Source organism: Mus musculus, chromosome 5 (assembly GCF_000001635.26).
Source record: "Mus musculus strain C57BL/6J chromosome 5, GRCm38.p6 C57BL/6J".
Classification (NCBI taxonomy): Eukaryota; Metazoa; Chordata; class Mammalia; order Rodentia; family Muridae; genus Mus; species Mus musculus.
The window spans coordinates 76,250,049-76,263,509 of record NC_000071.6 but is presented as its reverse complement, the minus strand read 5'-3'; the positions used below and the strand labels follow the sequence as shown (position 1 = coordinate 76,263,509).

At 38.2% G+C, this 13,461-nt stretch overlaps 1 protein-coding gene across 13 annotated transcripts in view; it reads left to right on the top strand.

The window, feature by feature from the left end:
- Clock (circadian locomotor output cycles kaput) overlaps nucleotides 1-13,461 on the top strand; it is a 95,736-nt gene that overhangs the window by 42,094 nt on the left and 40,181 nt on the right. For 12 of the 13 annotated variants that reach the window (XR_001784602.2, XR_001784601.2, XM_017320648.2 and 9 more), the window contains 2 exons: nucleotides 744-835; nucleotides 9,047-9,136. Coding sequence is in view for 11 of the 13 variants with exons in the window: in XM_017320648.2 (XP_017176137.1) it covers nucleotides 744-835; nucleotides 9,047-9,136 (182 nt within the window). In the remaining 2 variants the exon portion in view is untranslated. The remainder of the gene's footprint in view (nucleotides 1-743; nucleotides 836-9,046; nucleotides 9,137-13,461) is intronic. The other variant, XM_011249402.2, reaches the window with a different exon arrangement.

Sequence of the window (13,461 nt, the reverse complement as noted above, 5' to 3'; positions counted from 1 at the left end):
GAAGCCAGCCTGAGATACATAGTAAGACCCTGTTTTTTAAAAGAAAAGAAAACGTATTTGTTAAGCAAATAGTTCATATTTCATTATTTATTATAATATTCCAATAACTAAATCTATTCGCTGTAGCAAAATGAAATAGCAATATGGCAAAAGGCATGTGCCAGGGACCCCGGAGGCTTTGGGAGGCTCCATATTATTACAAACATTAGAAAAGAAGACACTGACCAAAGTCACTCTGCAAGTGATTATTACTGAGATGTTTCTGCCCCAAATTTTTAATTTAGTCTCCTGGATTAACTAATATAAAGCAGCTGAGATTAGGAGGAATCTTCCCATTGTAGCTTTCCTTGGAGCTGACGATCTCTACTCTAGATATAGCTAGTTGAATGATGAAAAAGATGAGGTAAAAAGTTTCTTCAGAATCTTTGGAATAATCTTGTAATCTGCTTGTTTTTATATGCTAATTTTGTTAACCTGGAAGCAAATTTAGGCTTATCAGTCAGAGTGTATCAAAGCCCTCCCTATCCTTTCTCCCCAATAAAAACCCCAAAGAAATGTTACTAAATTATCCAGACCAATTCCTAGAAGATAACATTTCACATTTTCAGAGCCTGGCCTCCTTTTAAGGGAATCAATATCTCGCACCTGTTTGTTACCATGGAGTAGGAAGAACAGGCGGCTTGTAGTGTGCTGTGCTCCCCCAATGGTTAGAGTATGCCACTAACGTGTCAATCTGTTTACAGAGACCACTGCACAGTCAGATGCTAGTGAGATTCGACAGGACTGGAAACCCACATTCCTTAGTAATGAAGAGTTTACACAGTTAATGTTAGAGGTATGTTCAGATTTAATTTTTGAAAGTTTTCTTTTTTTAAAAATTTAACAGTAATTAATTTTAGTATAGCTCTAGCAGTATTACTAATATTGAAAAGTCTTAATCCAGTGTAATGTAATTAGCCCTGCTTGTGTATAATTAACAGTTGATCAAGTATTGTAAGCAGATAATGCCATGTCATAAAGTAATACCTACTTTCTCTATTTTCGTTATTTGAAAATTGCATATAATTCAGAAACATATAGTTACCGCGTCCTCAACCTGAGATATCGACATACTGCATTCTAACAAAGCATTGCATGTGTTCTCACATCCCACACTGTTAGGAGTTGTATCTGTTCTCCTCTAGCTGCGCTGCTGTGTCATGCATAGTAACATGGACTGTGGAGCTGTGAACAACAGAACATTGCCAGTGTCCTAGAGGAGACAGCCCAGTGAGCAGGCCCCAGTGAGAGCTCCTGAGGCTACTTCATAGATGATCTTCTGCTGTGTCATGGCATGCAGACATGCTAGATAGGAGCTCTCAGGGACACTTTTATGGGAACACTAATTTTGTTTTGGTGGCTTCATCACCTAATCACCTTCTAGCCACCTCCCCCAGGACAGCAATGGGAAGTTAGGTTTTGACATAAATTCTGTAGGACACAGCCAAAAATGAACATAGATGGTAATAAATGGTGTAGTTTTCAAATGAAAATATGTGTTGAAAGGTAATTATTCTGTTAGTAGACACTTTTAAAAGGAAGCAAGTGATGTTCTATGACAGAATTGCTTTTAAGAATAGTTGAGAATAGTTTTTGCTTATATATAGGGTGTAACATCTTCCTGTCATATATACAACACACAGAAGTCTTGGAACATGCATCCCTAATAGCTTTACTTTTCTACTTTTTAATCTTTTCCTGGATAGAATAATGTAGTTTCATTTATGTACAGAAACCAGTCAGAACTCAGTATGAAGTGTCATGAAAACTTACAATAGCAAACAGGTGGTTTACTTTGTTGGTAAAAAAAAAAAGTCATAAAAGCACTGAGCCCAGTACTCAAGAGGGTAAGAGAGAGGGATTGGGGTGCATCAGGGGTGTTGTAGCTAACCTGGACAGCATGTGGAGAAATCAGTACATCTAAGAAGTGAAATTGTTAAGCAAATAATTTTTCTGCATCATGTATGTGAATATAATAGCTCTATCTCAATGGCTTATTTTTTTTTAATATTAACTAGGGTCAGAAGCAAGGTAAAACAGGTTTTAGTAAGTACTGTGGGGTGTAACAATTAGTAAAGGTTAAAGTTTGTATATGTATAATGGAAGCATTTAAAATTGAAGGATAAATACTTTCCATTAACTCATGGAATTCTCATAACTGGTTGTTTTAAGAAGGTGTTCCAAAAAAATGGACAATTTTCTAGGCAGATACCAGGTACCAAAGTTAAATCAGGATCAGATTAACGATCTAAAATAGCCCCATATCCCCTAAAGAAATAGAAGCAGTCATTAATAGTCTCCCAAACAAAAAAAAAGCCCAGGACCAGATGGGTTTAGTGCAGAGTTCTATCAGACCTTCAAAGAAGACCTAATTCCAACTCTTCTCAAACTATTCCACAAAATAGAAGCAGAAGGTACCCTACCCAGTTCGTTCTATAAGCCAATATTACTCAGATACCTAAACCACACAAAGATCCAACAAAGAAAGAGAACTTCAGACCAATTTCCCTTATGAATATCAATGCAAAAATACTCAATAAAACCCTCGCAAACCGAATCCAAGAACACATCAAAACGATCATCCATCACGACCAAGTAGGCTTCATCCCAGGGATACAAGGATGGTTCAATATATGGACATCCATCAACATAATCCACTATATAAACAAATTCAAAGACAAAAACCACATGATAATCTCATTAGATGCTGAGAAAGTATTCGACAAAGTCCAACACCCCTTCATGATAAAAGTCTTGGAAAGATCAGGAATTCAAGGCCCATACTTAAACATAATAAAAGCTATATACAGCAAACCAGTAGCCAACATCAAACAAAATTGTGAGAAACTGGAAGCAATCCCACTAAGATCAGGGACTAGACAAGGCTGCCCACTCTCTCCCTATCTATTCAGTATAGTACTCAAAGTCCTAGCCAGAGCAATTAGACAACAAAAGGAGATCAAGGGGATACAAATTGGAAAGGAAGAAGTAAAAATATCACTTTTTGCAGATGATATGATAGTATATATAAGTGACCCCAAAAATTCCACCAGAGAACTCCTAAGCCTGATAAACAACTTCAGTGAAGTAGCTGGATATAAAATTAACTCAAACAAATCAGTGGCCTTTCTCTACACAAAGGATAAACAGGCTGAGAAAGAAATTAGGGAAACAACACCCTTCACAAAAGTCACAAATAATATAAAATACCTTGGTGTGACTCTAACTAAGGAAGTGAAAGATCTGTACGATAAGAACTTCAAGTTTCTGAAGAAAGAAATTGTAGAAAATCTCGGAAGATGGAAAGATCTCCCATGCTCATGGATTGGCAGGATTAATATAGTCATAATGGCTGTCTTGCTGAAAGCAATCTACACAATCCATGCAATCCCCATCAAAATTCCAACTCAATTCTTTACAGAGTTAGAAAGGGCAATTTGCAAATTCATCTGGAATAACAAAAATCCTAGGATAGCAAAAACTGTTCTCAACAATAAAAGAACCTCTGGGGGAATCACCATGCCTGACCTCAAGCTGTACTACAGAGCAATTGTGATAAAAACTGCATGGTACTGGTACAGTGACAGACAGGTAAATCCATGGAATAGAATTGAAGACCCAGAAATGAACCCACACACCTATGGTCACTTGATCTTTGCAAGGGAGCTAAAACCATCCAGTGGAAAGAAGACAGCATTTTCAACAAATGGTGCTGGCTCAACTGGTGGTTAGCACTGTAGAAGAATGTGAATCTATCCACACTTATCTCCTTGTACAAAGCTCAAGTCCAAGTGGATCAAGGACCACCACATAAAACCAGAGACACTGAAACTTATAGAAGAGAAAGTGGGGAAGAGCCTTGAACATATGGGCACAGGGGGAATTTTTTAAAATAGAACACCAATGGCTTATGTTCTAAGATCAAGAATTGACAAATGGGACCTCATAAAATTGCAAAGCTTCTGTAAGGCAAAGGACACTATCAGTAAGACCAAAAGGCCACCAACAGATTGGGAAAAGATCTTTACCAATCCTAAATCCAATAGGGGGCTAAAATCAAATATATATAAAGAGCTCAAAAAGTTGGACTCCAGAAAACCAAATAACCCTATTAAAAAATGGGATACAGAGCTAAACAAAGAATTCTCAACTGAGGAATACCGAGTGGCTGAGAAACACCTAAAAGAAATGTTCAACATCCTTAATTATCAAGGAAATGTAAATCAAAACAACCCTGAGATTCCACCTCACACCAGTCAGAATGGCTAAGATCAAAAACTCAGGTGACAGCAAATGCTGGCGAGGATGCAGAGAAAAAGGAACACTCCTCCATTGCTGGTGGGATTGCAAGCTGGTACAACCACTCTGGAAATCAGTTTGGCGGTTCCTCAGAAAATTGGACATAGTTCTACTGGAAGATCCAGTAATACTACTCCTGGGCATATACCCTGAAGATGCTCCAACATGTAATAAGGGCACATGCTCCACTATGTTCATAGCAGCCTTATTTATAATAGCCAGAAACTGGAAACAACCCAGATGTCCCTCAACAGAGGAATGGATACAGAAAATGCAGTACATTTACACAATGGAGTACTACTCAGCTATTAAAAACAATGAATTCATGAAATTCTTAGACAAATGGATGGATCTGGAGGATATCATACTGAGTGAGGTAACTCAATCACAAAAGAACACACAATATGCACCCACTGATAAGTGGATAGTAGCCCAGAAGCTCAGAATCCTTCTTAGAAGGGGGAACAAAATACCCATGGAAGGAGTTACAAAGACAAAGTTTGGAACAGAGACTGAAGGAACAACCATCCAGAGACTGCCCTACTTGGGGATCCATCCCATAAGCAACCACCAAACCTAGACACTATGGCAGATGCCAATGAGAGCCTGCTGACAGGAGCCTGATATAGCTGTCTCCTGAGAGGCTCTGCCAGTGCTTGGCAAATACAGAAGTGGATGCTCTCAATTATCCATTGGACGGAGCACAAGGTCCCCAATGAAGGAGCTAGAGAAAGTACCTAAGGATCTGAAGGGGTCTGAAGCCCCATAGGAGCAACATCAGTATGAAGTAACCAGTACCCCCCCCCCCCCAGAGCTCCTTGGAACTAAACCACCAGTCAAAGAAAATACATGGTAGAACTTGTGGCTCTAGCTGTATATGTAGCAGAGGATGGCCTAGTTGGCCATCAATGGGAGGAGAGGCCCTTGGTCCTGTGAAGGTTCTATGCCCCAGTATAGGAGAATGCCAGGGCCAGGAATGGGAGTGGGTGGGTTGGGGAGCAGGGGGAGGGGATAGGGGATTTTCAGAGGAGAAACTAGGAAAAGGGATAACATTTGAAATGTAAATAAAGAAAATATCTAATAGGAAAAGAGAAGGTGTTCTGAAAAAGGAAGTCTAGGAGCAGGTTTGTCAGGAACCCTATATATGTTGTAAAGGTAGATCGTGCTTCTCCTGGGACTACAAGATTACCATGCCCTCAGCCGCTATTAGGGACACTGCCTCTGAGATGAGCAATGTCATGAGACTAGCTCTCTGTGTAAGGTGCAGTATTCATTTTATTAGTTTTTTTCTTTCTCTTAATAGAAGTGTGACCCTGTACAAAAGTATCTCTTTAAATATGTGTTTGTAAAAAGGATATACACAAGCTAGTCTCTATAACAAGAAAAAAAATTCATTCATCTTTATGTTATAATCCTAGTGCAGTATACTACATACAGACACAGGTAGATTTCAATGAAAAACAAATAAATAAAAATGTTCTGGTGATGTTAAAGCATTATAAGAACATAGAAAATATATTTAAAAACTTGAAAATGTAAGTTAATTCTTTCATAATTGTCATTGGATTTTAGATTCACATAACTGAAAAATGTATTTACTTTTAATATGTACAGAATATTTTAAATTTTTTATTACTGCTTATTTACTTGTATGTCTATGAGTACATTCTTGCCCCAGCACACATGTGGAGAGCAGAGAACAACTTGGGAATTGGTTGTCTCCTTTCACCATGTGCTTCTAAACATTGCACTCAAGCTGCAGGCCTGGTAGCAAGCACCTTTACCCACTGAGCGTCTTGGTAGCCCAGATATGTTAAAGTTTTTGTATGTATTGAGTAGATGTATTTTCTAACACTAATAGGCCAAGATGAAGAATTTGTATATAGGTATACATCTTAAATCCTTAATCCAGATGTTTGCATACATGTGATTTTACATACCTCAAGTCTCTGTTTTCTGATTGAATATTAAAATTTTAATCAGAACAGAACTGGATTTATTTATAAAAATAGTCTGTTTTTATTTAGGCAAAGTCAAATACTGACTGGCAAGACTATAATGAAATTGTGTTACTCTTAGGTAATCAATCATACTGATTATAGATGAGGAAACAGGCCCTTCCCATTTTCAGCTGAATTTCAGATGTGGGCTTTATCTTAACATGTTGGCATTGTTGCCACAGGTGCTTAGACCATCTACTGAACATGTTAGTGTTGTTGGTAGGAGTTTAGGCCATGTAGCTCAACTTGTTCTTTACTGACCATGCCCAGAGAAAGCTTGTTTACCCCCAAAGGCTAACTAACGTCCTAACTAGAGCCAGGTCTTAATCCTCACTTGTGTTGCCTCTCTCCATTCTTGGAATGCACCTGTGCCTTCTCTCTCTCATCTCTGTTGCATGAGGAGTAATTGACTGGAGGACTGGGGAGTAGGTGAGGCAGGACAGAAGTAGTTTTGTTAAAGTCCTCTCTGGTTATACATTTCTGCTCCTTGGCAGCATCATAGTTTCCCCTACAGTCTACAAAACAAGGGCTCACACTGTGTCAGCCTCTTTGCTAAAGACGCACAGGGAACTTATGTCCTGTTCCCTGTAATTAACATTCTAATCTTCCTCAGACTAATCACTGTTTACCAAGAAGATATATCTAGGTGAAAGGCAGGGAGTTCAAAGTAATCAATAGTTTTTCTTTGTTCATAGAGTAAGAGGACAGGCTTATCACACATGGGATATTCTGCCATATATCTCTTAATCACCCTTCTCAAGGAACTTCTCTTCCTCTCCTCAGAAGATTTCCACAACTTGGCAAGCTGTTGAAGCTTTTCTCCAAAAGAGAAAAGAGCAGTAGAAGTGGGCTAAATTACTAGAGTTTTCATTGCAGTTCATTGTCTTCAAAGAGAGATAGATACCCTGTGGATTCTAGCAGTGTCTTAACAGCAAATATCATCATCATAGTGAAAGATTATTTGCTTTCAAAGTTGACGGTCTTTTCATGTGAGAAAGCATAGTTTTTTTTCTTTGCATGAATTTGACTCTGCACAGTAGCAATCAAAAAATTACTGATTAAATTGTAATGAGGTGATACTGGAAGAGTTGGCTTCAATTGTAGATTTCAAACCCCCCGTTATTTAAAAATAGATTTGTTTGAGTTGTTCTAAAAAATAAGTAATTATTCAAAATAAGTTTTCTCTGGGACCCATCTCTCTCTCTAGGTAGTAGTAGAGAAGAGGTGAAAAAGAATATCTTTTATTCTACATCCAGCAGTTAGAGACTGGGGATATAGATTTGAGACAGAGCTCTTACTTAGGATTTTTGAGGCCCTGCATTCATTTGTTATCACTACAAACAGCTATAATAGTAATAAATTGAGCTGGACATGGTGGGCCACCAGAGTTCAAGGCCAGTCTAAGCTATGGAAGCTATTGCAAGACAAGCTTACACACACACACACACACCACCAACAACAACAACAAAAATAAAGTGCAGCTTGGAGTGGCTGCTTTGACTCCTGTTCCCATTCTTTATGTGTCACACTTCACAAGGATGACAGAGACATTCACAGTTCTTACCAAAGGCAGTGAGCTTCTAAGAGAGCTGTGTAGCTAAAGAAATTACTTTCAAATTGTATTCTTGATCTTTCTCTCCTTTAGCCTACAGATGTTACCCTTTCCTTTAGTGTTTTTGGTTTTCAGTATGTTCTTTGGTACATGAGTCCTTTAAAACAATTGCCCTTCCTTCTTTACTCTGTTGTCAGGTTTATGAACAGGTTGTAATGGCCTCTTATTATCTATTTGTTTTAAATTCATTGTAAGTGACTTGACTTCCTGTTAGCATTACTCTGAAAAATCACAGGATTTGCTCATTTTCTTGTGTCTTGTCCTTTCTGGTCTCTGGCCTTCCCCCCCTCTTCCTTATTCAGCTGTGCTCCACACAATTTTCTGCCTTTGTCGTTTCTCTGGCTCTTTTCTGTCTCTTCATGCTCCTATTTCTTTGAAGCTTTATCTTTGGCCTGTTTCTTTACTGAAGGTCTCACCTCTTGAGCTCCCACTGCTGTGATGGCTGAGGTTGTCAGAAAGCATGCTGGATCTTCTCCTGAAGATAGTTGTATTTCTTAGCATGTGCTCAGTCCTTTCCTTTTCCTCCTACTGCTGATTTCATTTTGTCTCATTACTTTTATGATTATCCCAAGGCAGGTTTTCTTAACTGAATTCTGTTTTATATAAAACCTTCTGTTGACTTCCTTTTATGTACAGAATAAAGATACCTTTACCAAGAGTTTATAGGCTTTATAAGATTCAGCCTCAGCTTAGTTTGGGGGGCTTAATCTCTGTCCCTTCATTCTGTTCCTTTGTTACTTTCCTATACTTCAGGCACACACTGCTCTGTGTGTGCTTTGTGAGATGTTAGCTTTTCCAGATCCACTGTACTGTACTTACTACAGAGCATATCATACGGTGTGTGTATGCAGCTGTAAAGGCAGACATTGATTTCTTACCTTTAGAAACCAGCTTCCAGTAGATAGCCAGAGTAATAATTTTCCTTCAGAAATATCAAAAGAATCACAAAAATTAGTATACTGACAGCAATTTTTACTGTTGCCATTTTGACTGTACTCTGAATTGTTCCACAATATGTCCTTTGTCATTTATCTTGTTTCTGTCCAAGAAAGTGCTTTGTTCTTTTCCCTTAACTGACCATTATGTTTAATTTCAGGCTCTTGATGGTTTTTTTTTAGCGATCATGACAGATGGAAGTATAATATATGTATCTGAGAGTGTAACTTCGTTACTTGAACATTTACCAGTAAGTATGAAAACCCTATAATCTCTATTATTTAATGTCTATATCACATACTAGAATTCACTAGGAAGTAGACTTGAGAGTGATATTTGAACAGTGGTTGAAGGGTTGGGGCACAAATTCCAGTTGTGTCTTTATTAGTGTTGCTGTTTCTCAAACTAGTCCTAAGTTCTTCATTCTTAGCACCTAGTAATTTAACCTGCTGTTCTTCCCTTTCCATTTTAATGCCAGATTTGCAGTGTTTGCCTTTTAGCCTGATGAAAATATATCAAACAAAATGAAAAGAAAATCTTCTAACCAAATTTCTACTGAGATACTTCTTACTATTAGCAGAATTAATGAATAATTTTCTCAAAAGAGTGACTTACAAAGACTAAAAATAGTGGATGCAGAACTTGTGTGTAGTGTGAGTTGCAGTGGGTATCCTGGGCTGCAGATCTGTGGCTCAGTGATGCTTAGCATGGGTTAGAACCCTAGCTAGGAGTGAAGGAAGGACAGACACACAGACATGTACAGTACATGTACATTTCTGTTCCTGCTTCCTCCACAACTTGGAACCCAAATACATTACTAGGGGAGCGATTAGCTAGTCTTGGTTGATTCCTTTAGTCGAGCAGTTGGTCTCAGGCTGAAACTATCCAGGAAGAGGAAGCTGAGGTTACTAATGTTTGTACATGTGAATCGATCCTTTACAAACACTCAGACTCCAGAGGAAAGCATTGCCATTCCTCTTCAGCCTGGCCCATACCTATAACAGATTTGCCAACTGCCTGTGGCCCAGGTCCATGTCAAAATACACATTTCCTAGGGTTTCACTCATTGAGAGCTTTTTCTGCTTCCTCAGCAAATGAAGAATTAGAAGGACATTGAAAATGTCTGATTGACATGGTAAATACTTTAATCGTGTGTTTGCTTTTTTACTCAACCCATAATTATTGAACATTCATTCTGTATTGAGCACTAGGCTAAGTGCTATCTACAATTAAAGGTTTTTGAAATGATTTGAAAATTTTATATAACGTGTATTTATCTAAGATGGGCTTCTGATATAAAAAAGTCCGGTGTTTTTCAATTACTTCTGAAATGTTCATTGTGTAAAAATTTACAACAGTGCAAAGTAAACCAATATGTAAATATTTCTTTTTAAGAATATGAAAAAAAAACAAAAAACAAAGCAGACAGACAAAAATCAGCATTCCCTTCCCTCTGATTTCTCTGCTACTCATTACCTGAATATATAGAGAATGGACTCTACGTTTAAAATGCCAGACAGTACAAGGAAAACTGTGTACTGAAAATCAGGCAGTAAGCATTGTACTCTCTTTTTATTATTATTAAAGTTTTATTGGTATGTATGTATGTATGTATGTATGTATGTATGTATGTATGTATGTATGTGTTTATATGCCATTTCCTTATGGGTACCCACCAAGGCAGAGAAAGGAGCTGGAGTTACAAGTTGTTTCGAGCTGCCTGATGTGGGTGGTGGGAACTGAACTCAGGTCAGGACTCTGGAATAGCAGCAGTAAGTGCTCCTAGCTGCTGTGCCAGCTATCTAGCCCTGTGTACTTGTTTCTAGAAGTGGCTTGACTTTACTGCTTTTCTAAGGGCTTTCTTCTGAAAAGTTCAAATAAAGCCCAATTTTAAAGAATGAGATGCAAGTAAAGCATGAGACTGCAGTGATATATAAGTGATATATAAGACTGCAGTGATGTATAAGTGATTTCCCATGGACAGAGAGAAGATTGGATCAGGTGGATATTCTCCCTGTTCATGCCATTTTACTCGTATGTTACTGCAGTCTCATGCTTTACTCGCAAATCACTTTTTAAATTTAGGCTTTATTTGAACTTTTCAGAAGTCTTTTAAACAATATTTGCATAGTAAGAAAGCCTAGTGAACAGGGGAGGGAATGCTAACAGCCTGGAATGTAGTCTGATTGGTAGAACACTTGCCTAGCGTGCACACGACCCTTTGTTCCCTCTCCAGCTTTTCAAAATCAACAGCAATAAAATGTCGGGTAACAAAAGAACAGTAAGACTTTATAAGATTAAGAGAATGATTGATTGAAAGTGAGTATAGTTATGTGCTTTAATATTATTTTGGTTGTTTTGTTTTGTTTTACAGAAGTATTGTACAATGCTAAAGCTAGGAACTCATATCTCCTTATTTGTAAGAATACTGGCTAGTTTTTCAGAAGTTCTCAGTAATTATTTATTGAATGAATAAAAATGAATTAGGTAGTTGGCCATCTTAATGATTCCCTTTAATATGTTTCCTGGGCCTTGAGAGATAGCTAATTAGTGAAGAGCCCTTGATGTTCTCGCAGAGGACGCAGGCTTCTCAGCACTCACACCAGGTGGAGTTCTGGGGGTCAGCAGTGCACACATGTGGTGCTCATACATAGAGCTTGGAACACACACACCCATTGAATAAGTAATAAATAAAACTTAAATGCTTTCCTAATTTCAGAAGAGAGCATCAGATTTTCAGAACTAGTGTTATAGACAGTTGTGAGCTGCTGTGTGGACACGGGGAATTGAATCTGATCCTGTGGAAGAGCAGCCAGTGAGTGCTCTTAACCCACTGCTGGTGGATCTTTTGTGTGGAATAGTTGAATTACATTTTGAAGTGGACAGCCTGGCAGGTCTAATGATACCATGTATTCAGTGTTAGTAGTAACCACTCAGGGCACCTTTACTTGCCCTGCCTTTCTGCTTTTTTTTTTTTTAAAGATTTATTTGTTATTATATCTAAGTACACTGTAGCTGTCTTCAGATGCACCAGAAGAGGTGCATCAGATCTCATTACGGATGGTTGTGAGCCATCATGTGGTTGCTGGGATTTGAACTCAGGACCTTCGGAAGAGCAGTAGGTGCTCTTAACCACTGAGCCATCTCTCCAGCCCACCTTTCTGCTTTTTAAAAAGCTTCTATCCTTTTGAACCAATTTTAGATTTACAGAGAAGGGCACCAGGTATCTCTTTCTTATGAAAATAATTGCAGGAGTGAAAGAATCCAGAGAGCTGGTGTTTTCTTTTCTTCCATTTGAGTTGTACTTGATAACTGCGGGAACCTGTTGTACGTGTTCACTGAGGGAACATAATGCCTGTGACTTTTTTAATGTCAAAATGTGTTACTTTAAGTGCAGTGATCAACAGAACATGAAAAATAGTGGTTAATGGAAAGTTTGACACTGCATGAAGCAGTGGTGAGCACTACTTGTGATTGTACTCTTGCCTCTTCATTTCTGTTTTCATCTTTGAGGACGCAGCTGATGCCTGTGTATAGATAGAAGAACAAGATTAGATAACTGCAATCATCCTGTGGTGAAATAAAACTAGAAAATGCTGTTGGTTAAGAAGAAACAGAAACCTACTTCTCAGCTGACATTTTAGTTATTTCAGATTTATTTTTTTATCAAGACTATGTTGTACTTTCTGACCTGTGCTTAAATTCTAATTCTTATACTTTTTCAGTATAAGATAGCTTTCTAGCATCTTGTTATTCAAATGCAAAAAAAGTTCTTCGTTCTTTTAGCAGTAATGGCTTTCTACTTTTCCAGAAGATTTCCTCATTAAAATACAGATGTGGTTTTAAGCTATTATCAAATGACTCCTTGGTCCCAGATAATTTTCTTTATTTATACCGGTTATATCTAAGGTACAGAGTTTAGTGTACCTTGATTGGCAGGGAAGAAGATACAGGTGTAAAAGACATGACCATTTTCATCATTATGGGGCAAGATATATACATTTAAAGAACAAATACTCCCCTTTGGCCATAAGCATGAGCCATCAGTTCTAAAGGAATTCATTTGTATCTGTGGTTTTGTATTTGTAGTCTGGCTGTTTTGAAGGATGTGATTTTTTTGAATTTTTTTTTATATTTAATAGCACATTTCTCCCTCCTTTCTCTTCCTTTAATCCTCCCAATGTCCCTGCTTACTCCATTTCAAATTGATGACTTCCTTTTCTTTGATTGCTATTGTTATACACATATACATAAATATATAAATACAACTTGCTAAATCACCTTAGTGTTTGTCTTAGTCGGCTCAGGAAGCAGGAGCTGACACAGAGGCCATGGAGGGATGTTATTTACTGGCTTGCTTCCCTTGGCTTGCTCAGCTTGCTTTCTTATAGAACCCAAGGCTACCAGCCCAGGGATGGCTCCACCCACAATGGGCCCTCCCTCCCTTGATCACTAACTGAGAAAATGCCTTACAGCTGGGTCTCATGGAGGCATTTCCTCAAGGGAGGCTCCTTCGTCTGTGATAACTCCAGCTTGTGTCAAGTTGCCCACAAAGCCAGTGTTGTTTGTGTGTAT